The 13585-nt window shown below is 37.8% G+C and overlaps 1 protein-coding gene across 2 annotated transcripts in view; it reads left to right on the top strand.

Moving 5' to 3' along the window:
- uacab (uveal autoantigen with coiled-coil domains and ankyrin repeats b) overlaps positions 1-13585 on the top strand; it is a 65742-nt gene that overhangs the window by 28527 nt on the left and 23630 nt on the right. The window contains exons 1-2 of one of the 2 annotated variants that reach the window (XM_048184488.1): positions 8285-8911; positions 9828-9958. In XM_048184488.1, coding sequence (XP_048040445.1) covers positions 8876-8911; positions 9828-9958 — 167 coding nt within the window. In that variant the 5' untranslated portion in view covers positions 8285-8875. Of the gene's footprint in view, positions 1-8284; positions 8912-9827; positions 9959-13585 lie in introns of those variants that run through there. The other variant, XM_048184487.1, reaches the window with a different exon arrangement.

The raw sequence follows: 13585 nt of genomic DNA, 5'->3' as shown, positions 1-13585 counted from the left end.
CTAAGAAATTAACATTAACTAAGAATAATTAATGCTTTATAAGTATTTTTAATTGTCAGTTTGGTTATAATGAATTAACATGTTAACTAATGAAGCCATATATCTCTACATTGTACTGAACAATAACAAATGATCAATTTTCAATCATTAGGGGATGTTGTAGTCCAGATTAAAATATAAAAATGTTTAAGTTTGAAAATAAATAGCCTATTAAGTCTTTAAGTATTAAGTATTTGGTGCTGTGATGAACAACATTGCGAATACAAAAAATTGAATGGCTGTTTGAAGTATTTTAAAAACTGTTCAGTAGGCAGCTTCTGTTTACTGGGTTTCCGGGTTAATTTCTGCTATTCCGTCTGCTGTCAGAGAGTGAATGTGCACTTTCATTCAGCATGTCTCCTTCACTCGTTCCGCCATGTGCTTCTTGCACGTTGGGTTTGTTTACATCTGAGCGCAGCAGAGACGCAGAATACAGTGGTGTTGTGCATTTTATACGGTTGATGGGGAAAGTATTCTTAAAATGCATTATAAAAATTTGAATAATTGGTAATAAATTATTATTTACGGTATTTTGAAGTGCCCGCGATAACAATATCGTACATATTCATTATCATGATGTATCGTATTACCAAATATCGGCACACGTCTCGTCTGAACCTGACAAAAGATTTTCAGGTTAAGTTTTTTTTTTTTTTTTTTTTTTATCAAATATTTACGTTTTCAGCTATTTAGCAAAAAATGATTTTAATAGTTTTAGATAACAATAAAAACACTGATGTGAGTAATTATACTAAAGATTTGGATCGCATTAAAAATTTGACCCAAGAAAAATTTCTTTCATACTATTAAAATGCTCAAAATAATTAATTAGTTTGAGAAAATACTCCCCAGCAGTGGTGTTGACTGATGAATTTGCACATGGTTTGTCTTAAAGCATTTTTAAAGACACCACATAGACATTTAAACAACGTTAAACGTGAGTAAGTTAGCTTACTCATACATAGAAAATGTTCATTGCTCTTAACTTGAAATATTTAAGTACAAAAAAAAAAAAAAATCTGCCTTTTCAGCTTACTTAAATATTTAACTTCTTAACATAAAAAATTTGATGTAACTGATTGCCTCAAATTTTGAGTTTTGCCAGCTTGTTCCGGTTTAGTGTGGTTGCTTTTTTTTTTTTTTTTTTTTTTAAGAGGATATTCCACCAGTATTTTTTGCTTAAGGCTTGTGATATCCAGCTGCGAGATGTTTTTGATGTGGAATTAGTAATGGAGTTGGCTGAACTCCAAGAATCCAGTTCTTTCTCTCTTCCCACCTTCAGCAATTCCACCCTCTACAGTCGCATGAGAGGGTTACGTCTGCCTCCAGAACTTTCTAAATTCAGTGTGACTGCTCTCTGCTCTACTCCAGGGGGGCTGATTCAACAGCAACTGATCCATCTGTGGTCAGTGCAGCACTGTGTGGATGACATGTCACAGGTCTGATGTGATGAGAGATTTTCTGCGTAAGAAGAGTGGAAAAAATGACCAAAACAGATGTAAATGTCATGTGATGTCATAGCTGCAGGTGCCCTTACAGGGATCAGCAGAGAAGATGAGTCTGTTGAGTGAGCTGTTGTACAGATTTCAGCTTATGCCATTAATCCTTCGTAGTTGTCAACATATGGCCCTGGGCTAGTGTGGGTTAGTAGTTAAAGCACTGACACGGTTACACGTTTTTGTTTTGTTTTTGTCATACCTGATCTCTCTCTGTCACACCCATAATAACTGCTTGCTTTTGCTCAATCTCTTATTTTCTCTCTGTGTTATCCTAGTATATCTGGACGCATGTATCTATAGCTTTCTTCTGTGTGTCTTGATTTATGGCCATGTGCGTTTGCTGTTGCCAGGCAAGTCTTTGTGGGTGTGTGTGATTTGGGATGAGGGATAGGGTTTCATTTTTACAAGGTGTTGACATGAGTTATAACACACAGAGTCATCCAGACTGCCCGGCAGCCAAGATTCAACCTAGATACGTTGTCCAACCAGAGAACTTATTACTTCATACCCCGTTGGTCTTATTAACCCATTCACATTGGAAACACACCATAGAGAGTGTGATTTCATGGGTGCATGTTAAATCAACACTAGAAATGTGACACACCCTATTACTCAACTTTATCAACAAACCAACCTGTTTGCACCTGTCCCTGGTATGCAAATGTGTTTTGTTCATGCATTATACATGCGTCTACTATACCCAGAGGTTAAGACTCTTGATGAGTAAATGCATACAAATAGGGAATATGATTTTGTTCATTTTTACTTTTTTACTCATGGAACAGAAAATGATTGCACTGATCTTTGCATATTTAATGATTACATAGAGAATGGTAAGGCAGTCAAAACGTTCTTGATGTAGCCTTAAAAGGAATTTTTTTTTTTTTTTCTGGGGCTGCATGATTGTTTTGGCATCGATATCACGATGTGCATGTCAAGTATAGGGATCAAAGTTAATCCGTACAGACCAGGCATCACGGCTCGAAACGCACATGATTCTCGGATTAATTGCAAAGTTTAAAGGTGCCGTAGAACTTGTTTTCAAAAGATGTAATATAAGTCTAAGGTGTCCCCTGAATGTGCCTGTGAAGTTTCAGCTCAAAATACCCCATAGATTTTTTTTTTTTTAATTCATTTTTTTTTCACTGCCTATTTTGGGGCATCATTAAATATGCGCCAATTCAGGCTGCGGCCCCTTTAAATTCTCGTGCTCCCCGCCCCCGAGCTCGCGACTGCCTTAAACAGCATAAACAAAGTTCACACAGCTAATATAACCTAGGGCTGTGACGGTAGGCATGACAGCCGCACCACCGGTCGGTCATGGAGTGTCATCGGCGGTAGTGTGACATCATATATAATATATATTTATATATCTCAGAGATCACGTTAACCGAAAATTTTCCGTCTTTGAAAAATTTGCAGCCCGTCCGTCATTTTGACAGATTATGTTGTTTGTATGTAAGCTTGTTGTAATTCCCACCCCTGTCCAGTAGGTGGTGAGTGCGCTCCAGTGTGGCAGCAGAGCGCGAGTTCAGTCTCCAGAATAGATTAAAAATGATTACACACAGATGAGTTTAAGTAAATTGTATAATAATAAAGTTACTTATGCTTACTTACATAATTAAGTTTTGTTATTTTTCTTGCTGACTAGAAGTTAAATTATATATATTAAATTATTATTAAATATAATATAAAACACCCCCCAATTTACAAATATCACTAAAAATATCATGGATCATGTCAGTTATATTTGCTCCATCTGCCATTTTTCGCTATTGTCCTCGATTGCTTACCTAGTCTGATGATTCAGCTGTGCACATCCAGACGTCCTGCCCTTGTGTAATGCCTTGAACATGAGCTGGCATATGCAAATATTGGGGTCATACATATTAATGATCAGGACTGTTACGTAACAGTCGGTGTTATGTTGAGATTCGCCTGTTCTTCTGAGGTCTTTTAAACAAATGAGATTTACATAAGGAGGAGGAAACAATGGAGTTTGAGACTCACTGTATATCATTTCCATGTACTGAACTCTTGTTATTTAACTATGCCAAGGTAAATTCAATTTTTAATTCTAGGGCACCTTTAACCATAATAGAGTGAAAGTTTATATTTTGCATGTCTTTTAGGTCCTATCAGTTTAAACGTTAAAGAAATTGTCATAAATTGTTCAAGAAAATTCTGTCATACTGTATGTGTTATTTATTTACTTTTCCTGCTGGTTTAGGTTTTTGCTGTAGTATTGTTTAAGTATCGGTATCGTGATATTTAAGTTGGGTATCGTATCGAAGTCAAAATTTTGGTATCGTGACAACACTATATCATATATTGTGTAATTGTATTACAAAATCCCACGAGCAAGAGTGCCATTTCCCCCAAATCAGCACAAATGCAGTGTTTATTTAACTTATTGTTAAATGAACAATGTTACATTTTAGACACCGTATTGTTAATATTGTTTGTTTGTTTCTTTATTTTGCCAGCAAAATTTTTTTAAATTATGAACAGCAAAACAGAGTCCCCATGCAACAGACAGAAATGTTTTTGTTATACTGTCTGAATTCACGTTTTGAATGAATCAGTTTAATTAATGATTTAATGACCCATTCAATAAAGACGGTCACTTGCCCTGCGTTCCATTTGGAAGGGCTCATTCCTCTGCCCTAATCCCTTCAAAGGGTTTACCCTCCGGAGTGAGAGCTTTGAAGGGATGAAGGGTGTAGGGGTCAAAAAAACTTTTTTTTTTTTTTTTGTTTTTTTTTTGGAACGCACTTCAGCGTCATCTTAACGAGACAATTATTTATATCATTGTTTAACGTTAGTTTATTTATTTAGGTTTATTGCACCATATTGAATATTGTGTCTATGTATTTTAAACATTTGAATGGACTGATAAAGGGAGCTGTAAAGTATTTTTGTTGAAGTACAATGTCGTTTTGAACATAATAATGTACCAAATCTAACTCGTATAAATGTTACAATAGTACAGAAAAATATTATACATACATTTATTGGTAAAATCGAACTCCGAGCCTCCTGTACCCATTCTGTGACGTCAAACAACTTCCCTGTGCAAAGGATCATGGGGGACTGAAGTGTCCATCAGTTGTACCCTTCGAAATCCTTCATTCCGAAGAGCCCTTTGAAGTGACCAGTTTTGAGCACTTCGGTTTGGAACGACCCTTAAATATGGCGGCCATGATTATTTTCACTCCGAAGTGCCCTTCGGAGGGCGATATATCCCATATGGAATGCACCATTGCTTCCTTCCTGAAAGAATCAGTCATTTAAACAAATTGGTTGCATGAACGACTCACTCACTCATTAAGACAGTGACTTGCTGCCACCTACTGGTAGTTTAGTTTCATATTTTAATGTACATTTTAATTAAAATTAAAATTAGAAATAATTAGGGCTGTAACGATATGCGATATGAAACCGAAATCGCGATACGCAGGTCCACGAACCTGTATCGCGATGTGAGAAGGCAGAATCGCGACACACCCCTTCCAACTCCCAGAGTTATCCTTCCTGTCCAGATCCAATGCTACCACATTTTTAAATTACTATAAGTATTAGGGGTGTAACGATTTATCGTAGATGGTGTGTCTCAATCAGCTCTCTAGTTCAGTAAGTGTTTCGGGCACACATTGAATCTTGCAAGCAGGTTTAAACGTTTCTCATGTCAGTCTCTTGCATGGTCGCGTGAGAAAAGTCGTGGCTTTCTTTCACCGCAGTGCACAGCACCAGCTGTGCTCACAGAAAAGCAAAAGACGCTTGCGATGCTTTGCTTTAAGAAGTTCTGTGGGGCCGTTCACATATTGCGTCTTTTCCGCGTGCAAGTCAGTTATTATTTTCAAATGTAGTCGCGCGGCAGGCGCGCTCATAATGGGATCAACGCGGTCGCGACGCGCATGCAATTCTCAACTTCTCAGAATGCCGCAAGCGCACCGCAGGTCGTGTGACAAGAATCAACCGATCAGCTATGGCCTTTCCGTAACAAAACATCAAAAGCTCAGCCGAACAGCTGATCATAGCTGTACATGGTGTTTTTTATATCTTATCTCCATCAATATATCTCGTCGTAAAACTAATGCAAGGGCTAGAAATCATTTATCCTTTGCAGAAACATCCTGATCCTCTTGGAGAGCTCAGTTCATGGTTGCATAGCAACGACCGACGCCACGGGAGCGCAAGCGCTTTGGAAAGGAGAAGCGGTGCGGCCGCGCCTTCCACGCGTTTTTAGACGCGACATGTGAACGGCCCCTATTCATAATTCTAAGTTCATGTTAAATTTAACATTTTTTTTCAGTGACAGACAGCCCTATTCAACTGTTAATTTGAATACAGAAGGTTTTTATTAAAATTTTATATTTATTTATTTTATTGAAATGTGATCTTGTATGTACAACAAGGAAAATTATTGAAATTTGTTCATGTTTTTTTAATAAATCTTGTTTGAATTTCAGTTTCATTTTGTTCAAAATATCGTGATACGTATCGTATCGTGAACTCCGTATCGAGATACGTATCGTATCGTGACCTGAGCGTATCGTTACACCCCTAGAAATAATTCCATATTTAAATATTGAATTAAATTTATGTAGACAAATTATAAATGCTGTGTAAATGTATTAATGCCACTCTTTCTGTGTCACCTCTGTATTGCAAAGATGGATTTTGTTGACAACGATTTCATTTGATTGGTAACAGCCATAATACATAGGCTTCTAGGCTTGTATTAATTTTTATTTTAAAAGGTCTTAAAAAGTCTTAAATTTGACTTTTAAAAATGTGCAGCAACCCTGAAAAAGAAAAACTAAATAAAGTAAAAATTTATTTGACTGATACATTTTTCCCCCAAGGATAGATATCGCGATATAACGATATTGTGAATTCTTTTGGCCACAATAACCGTGGTGTGAAAAATCTAATATCGTGACAGCCCTATATATATAATATATATAAACGGACCCCACTACCGCGACATCGGTGGTTGTTTGTGATTTCCCACTGCGGTAGTAAAAAATTGCCACCATCACAGCCCTACTGTTTATTTCATTTGTATCTTTGTTCTGTTGTATTTACCTATGCTTGTATTCACTTCCCCACAAAATCATCCCAATCATTCTAGAATGATTAATTCCTTCCAAATAGAGCTATTCAAGCCATCTGGTGAAATCACAATATATATCGCAGAAAAACAAAAAATCTCAAGTCAGTTTTTTCCAATATTTTTATTTTATTCAAAAAATAAAAAATTATTTTAATCATCCTAATATTGTTCCAAGCTTGTATGACTTTCATGTGGAAATGTTTTAACCCAGCCCTAGTAATTTTAATTTTGGGGTGAACTATCCCTTTAATTCAGTGGTTCCACAAACTTTTTCTGCAGGGCCCCCCTTCTGTATATATTTTTTTTTTTCAAGCCTGCCACCAATATGCATCCACATAAAGACAGTCTCAAACATGACATTGCTTGCAAAATCTTATAGAATTAAAAAAAAAAAAAAAAATGATTTAGTGTAAATGATACAGTACTACAAAAAATCAACTTTAACGGGCTTCTCATTGTGTTTGAGATGTGAAGTCTCTAAGTGGCGTTATAATTTGCTCAGCTTTGTTCTGTCAGAAGTAAATATTTTGAGAAACACTGTGTTTTTTTTTCTAATGTCATTTGAAAGTTCAGCCAATGGAAACTGGATCTCGGGTATGGTGGGTAGGGTAGGGACGATGTGTGTGAATGATAACAAAATATGCATGACGATGTGCATGAATGATAACAAAATAAATAAATAAATTGCATCACTTTTTCTGGGGTTTTTTTTCAACATTGTAACATAAGAACCTCCAAATGTGATCAAAATCTATTTTCTTCAAAAAAAAAAAAAGCAAAACAAACAAACAAAAAAAAAGACTTTTACTTTCATTCTATGGTCTTTCTCTTTAAGATGGCACTGATTTACAGTTGTGAGGTGTTTATAGCCTCTTCACCCAGTGTCCTCTGCAAAAGACAAAACAAAACAGAAATAGTCTTACACGTCTTACACACACTCTCTATTGTGCCTATTTAAGGGACTAGACCCTATATGCATCCATTTCAGTTTCATTGTTTCTATGGGACAGAGCAGGTTTGAGAGTTGATACCCTACCCAGCACCGACATGCTATACTATATATGTGGGTATTCTCACATGTGTGCTGCTGTATCAGTGGGGGTGGGTGGGGGGGGCTAACCGAACTCCCTCACTGGTGCTGGTGTGAAAATCGAACGCATCCCTGCTGCTATTTGATCCACTTTCAAATCTCTCTCCTACAAAATTAAAAGCTGACGTCTTGCCTTTGGAAAAAGTTCTTTTGCATAGTGTTTGTCTTGCAGAGACAGAGATGGCAGGGGGCGATTGTAAACGGGCTTCCAGGCTCCATATGCCAGAGAGCTGATCATTAAAATCCAACACATAATCTTGCTACCGTGCTTCAGCCGTCAGCTCAGACCCCTCCCGGTGTGAGTGAGACTGAAAGCGTCTCGTCAGACCGCCAGATGATGACCTGGTCTGGACCTGAGACTTTAATCTCCCAGAGATTAATGGTTGTAGCTTTATGGGCGGCCGTGGCTGCGGAAAGGGATACGTGTGCCGGCAGCACTGAGGTTCCTTTCGTTTGGCTGGCCTTGTTGCTCACGGGTGTCACCGTAACAGTTACTCATGGACTAGATATGCTAGGATGGTTTATTATTAGCAGTTCTACCTCAATCAGTCATTGGAGGAAGGACTGAGAGTCAAAAATAAAGAGGTAACGACTTGTCTGCGTGCTGTTTAGAAGGATATTTTAGACCTGGAAAAACTCACATATTTACTGCCAGAGGTTGAACAGCCTTGCCATTTGGCATAAAGTAGCAAAGCAGAAAGAGACAGAAGGAGAGGAGCAGGGAACTGAAAGCAGCCTAGCTTTTTAAGATAGACCCTGTGCAAACAGGAGGACTGTCTGACAGAGAGGGGAAGAGTCAGACTCAGCCTCAAAGGAGGAGCTGCTGTCCCGGGGCTGGTCCCTGTGCTACAGCGGCTCTCTTTTTGTGCATTTGCGTCGTTTCTCATGCCGTGATGAAGTCTCTGGGAGAAACTGTGGGCTGGAGAGAAGTTAGAGGACTCTTCCGAGGTTTCTGGTCCCCCTGCGAGGCGCAGGCTGCCTACTGGAGAGGGGGATTCATCTGAAGACCATAAACACACACACAAACACTCGCTGGCTGAGTGTTCATTTTGTCAGACAAGAAGAACTTTTTATTTTGAATTTTTTTTTTTTTTTTTTTACTTCTCCACACTGCAAAGGACCACCAAGATGAATCGATGGCTCAAATGCACCTCCATGTACTTTGTAGGTATCATAAGATTCTTAGTGATTATCCCTTAAACTTTGCCAGGCTCTCAGTTCTTTTTGTCTTAAATGCAAAGCCTGGAGGGAGAGAGGCTGTTATTTCATTGTTTGTGTGTGTCTGTGTGTGTGTGTTTTGGCTCAGTGTGAGAGAGTGACTTATAGCTTTCTCCATAAATTCAAGGAATCCAGGAATGCTGTGGGATTGTTTGGAGAGTGAATTATTGCTTGAGGTCTTTGGAGCTTAGAGGTCTTTTGAACAGCTTATCAACTTGTGTGATCATGCCAGGCTTAAAAGAATCTTTTGTTAATGCAATGGTTTCTTTCCTCACTTTTTTTTATTTTTTTATTTGCAAAATATGTATTAAGACAAAGTTTGTATTTCCTCATGTTATGATATCAGTCCTTTACTTTCCCAGGTGACTTCAATCCTTTTAAAAATGACATTTAACATCAAATAAGCATTTCCATTAGATGCAGATTTTAGCCTGTCATATATTCGTGTCTACCATACATCTCGATACTTTATCGAAAGTATGCACATTAATTAAAAAAGAAAAAGAAAAGGAATGACCGTGTAGAAGTAGGAAGTGATCTTTCTGTACATCATAACATTAATTTGTGAAAACAAAATCAGGCCTCTGGGGTCTTACATAGTAAACTGATTTTTTATCTTTTTTTATTTTGTAAAGACTCCAAGCCTTTCATTTCCTGTTGTGCTTTTGAATATTGGAATATAAGTTGTTCACATTCCTTCATTTAGCTAATTACGCTAGCAATCGCCACCCTGTTCATTAAAGAAGTCATGAACAATAGGTGTCACTTCAGCAACTTTATTGAACATGACACTGCTGTCTTTGTGTATATGCTGATGTTATGAATGTGCTGATCTTTCTCTCTCTCTCTCTCCGTCCTTTAGAACACAGACTGGAATAAGTATGATGACAGGCTGATGAAGGCAGTGGAGAGGAGGGAGGTGGACAAGGTCGCAGCAGTGCTTGGCAAGAAGGGCATCATCCCCACCAAACTCGATGTAGAGGGCCGCTCTGCGTAAGTTCCTGTCACTAGGGATGGGTGACTCATAATGGTCGACTAGTCATCCAACTGACTAGGCTATTGTTAAGGTCAACTAGTTTATCCAGATTTGTGTTTAAGAAAGAATGTGTTTAAGAAAGCGTCAAGTTAAACAGTCCTACGTTTCAAAACTTTTCTTCCAGAACCCTGTGTTCTGATCCACTTCTTGGCGTGTTGTCTAACTGTTTAACATGAGAACACGTCCCTAAGAAACGTGGCTGCTCTTGGTGGGATTAACCCAAAACCAGCCTAATTACACAGGGCACCCTTAAGACAGATTAATCGACTAGGCAGCATACCAGTTAGTCTGTTTTGAAAATGTCATTTTGCACATCCCTGTCTGTCACATACAGTACACAAACTGCAGGATTATTTATAATACTTTGTCATGTCATATACTTTGACACTCTTTAGATCTGCATATTTCTTAAAGGGTTAGTTCACCCAAAAAAAGGGAAAACGGGAGCAATGGACACTTCCTCTCTCAAGATCCATAAAGGTACTAAAAACATATTTAAATCGGTTCATGTGAGTACAGTAGTTCAATATTAATATTATAAAGCGACGAGAATATTTTTGGAGCGGCAAAAAAACAAAATAACGACTTATTTAGTGATGGCCGATTTCAAAACACTGCTTCATGAAGCATCGGAGCATAAATGAATCAGTGTATTGACATTTTGTTGTCAGAGATGCTTGACTAGGTGCAGAACAGAAGAGCCAAGAACAGCCTGGGCTGGAAGTGGGTAAATCTATGCTTGTTACGATGACTAAATTTAGGAGCTAGGAGTTTTTGCCTTCCTAAACTCATGTTAAATGCTTATGTAATCTTCTGAAAGCTCCCAGTCCAAAGAGCTTTAGATGATGCCTCTTTATTTTGGGATGAATGCAAGAAAAGTATTTTGGGTTAGAGGTGAATCATTGAACTCTGTTATTCAGTATCACTGATTGATGTTCCACATTATTAAATGACCACATAGTAGACTTCAGCACTATCAGATCAATTTCGTCTTTTCCTGTTTTAGAAAGCCAAGCTGGGCTCCCGTCCATCCCTGATGTTTTTACTGCCTTGACATGGTGAATGTAGGGCATGGATGGACTCATTTCAGCTTGATTTAACCACAGCTTTGTTTCATTCCCTCATTTAGTCCATAAGAGTCCCCTTTGTGTATTTTTGTCATAGTGTGAGATTCTTCTTGCTCAGTTGGGTGGAGATGATCTTGACTTGTAATAAGGTGCTAGAATTTCTCAGGACTAAATCAAGTGCATTTGCCGCCATCACAGTCGTCGGGTTGGTGTTAGTGTAACAGAGCTCAATTAATAAACACCAGCCTGTTATAAGAAACATGCTTGTGGACGTCTGTGCACCCTGGCTGCCAAATGACCTGTGCATGAGTGTATACAGCTTTTTTTTTTTGTGCAAAGTCTAGTAGTGGAATACACCGGTCACACATGTTAACTATGGATTTGTGGAAATCCTCCTTTCATATATAGCAGGACCCCACATGCAGACTGCGTCTCCAGCCTGTTATTTTCCTCACCGGTCAGAATAGCTCACTGGGAGGGCAGACCACAGGGTTTGTAGGGTGTAATCCAGTAGTTCTGGTGGGTAAATTGGTAACCTGCATTACTACAGCATTTTTGCCTTGTGGGAAGGTGAAAATGAGCAGATTTCACTGTGTTGTTTAGGTATAAAGAGCATGGCATGAAATACACCTGATTGGAGCTTGCTAATGGATGGTTAGTTCACAGGAAACATGGACTAAGCCTTCCTGCTGTGACCATGACTTATGGTTTTTTTAACACACCCACTTTTGAAAATAGATTTATCCAAGATCTGCAATTAACCCTTCACAAGTGCCAAATGAGAGTACAATTGATTTTGAGGAGTAAATAAGTTGACCAGTAACTTCGTTAGGAACTGAAACGTAATATGTATCGTTGAAATCAAATTGCACAAATGACAGTCTGCCCCTCGCTGATGTTAGTGAAGTGCTTGTTATAGCTCACACATCTCCTGTTGGAGACACTATGACCTGTCCTCTTTGTCAAAGATTACAATAGAAAATACTAGAAACATGTTACAAAAGTTTACAATACAAAAACATTGAAATACTTCCTTTTGGCAAAAGGAAACCAAAATATTGTTCTTGTTTATTGGATTTTTGCCTTTTAAAATACTGTATATGACAGCTGAGAAGCAAAAGGAAAAGTACAGGAAGAGAAAGGGGGAATGGGAATTGGTTTAGGACCCCGGCAGGACTCAAAACAGTGGTGTTATAATGTTGTACATAAAACATTAAATTAAAAAACTTACATTTCATAACCTCAAACTAAAATTAGAAATGCTGCCTTGGTGACTAACTGGAATATAAAAATACAGACATGTATAAAAATGAAAACTGAACAACATAAAATTCAGTTAGAAAATGAATAAATGCTAATCAAACAGTATATACATAATACCAAAATAACAGTCATCCCGGTCCCTAGAAGCATTTGGAAGTATCACATTACCCCATGTCTTAAAGGGCAGACTTTTATATTATTATTTCTTTCTTTATTTATTTTTATGTAAATACATTATATTGAAAATTAATTAAAAATGCATGAACAGTAAGAAATATTTATCTCTAGTAAATTTTCTCAAAGAAAATTTGGACTGAATACAGACAGAAATTTCTCTGGAAGGTCAGATAATTCTTTTTGAGTTAATTAATGTTTTGCTGCTTGAGGCTTTTAGGTACCAGTGAGTCTTGTTTTCATTGAAGTATTCAAATTCCTAATGCAATCCACATTTATCAGATATTCAGATGTTTTGAAATGGCTTTTGCTGAACTGCACAGACTGGTGCAGCATGCAAAAGTCTTGTTTTGAATTCAAACTGACCCCACCACCACCACCTCTCTGGCACCTCTAAAAATACATAATGTATCTTGGAGCCACAGATATGCGAGTCAGCCAAGGAGTTGGAGCCAAGCTAGAATGACATGTCTGGGTCTTCATGACCATCTGAGCCCTTCAGTCTCTTCTAATCGCCAAGGGTCACTTACCATAATAACAGCTACCTTCTTTCCATATGCCTAATGTTATTGCACTGAGTTAATTTTAACTATGAAATCATATTTGCAGGAACCTGTAAGAGCAATGAGCGGTGGCTCTCTTTTGGCTGGAAATTGTGTTCTAAAATTTAGATTTAAATTTGAAAGAATCAAATGTAAGTTTGTAGTAGTGGAACAATGTTGTTTTGATGACGGCTTACAAAAAAAGCTATCGTAACTAACGTTGTATGAATTTTTATAAAAATAAAGTTTCAAAAAGTGATTTGCACTAGGCATTGTGAGGAGTCACCACATTGCTGAAATGGTATTGACATCTTCTCTGTCCTCAGTTCTAATAATAAGACTTTTTTTTTCATCTCAAATTGCCACCCATCCATCTCTCCATGGGTGGTTGTTTGGGACAGTGTGTGGAGTTATCCACAGCTTCACACGTCGAGCTTCAGGTCAGGGGCCTGTCTACATGTTTGAATTCTTACCAACAACACTGTCTTAAATAACACTTTCCAAACACAGGTGAACATCTGCATGTCTATCCTAACAA

Source organism: Megalobrama amblycephala, linkage group LG3 (assembly GCF_018812025.1).
Source record: "Megalobrama amblycephala isolate DHTTF-2021 linkage group LG3, ASM1881202v1, whole genome shotgun sequence".
Lineage (NCBI taxonomy): Eukaryota > Metazoa > Chordata > Actinopteri > Cypriniformes > Xenocyprididae > Megalobrama > Megalobrama amblycephala.
This window is presented reverse-complemented; position numbering and strand designations above follow the sequence as displayed.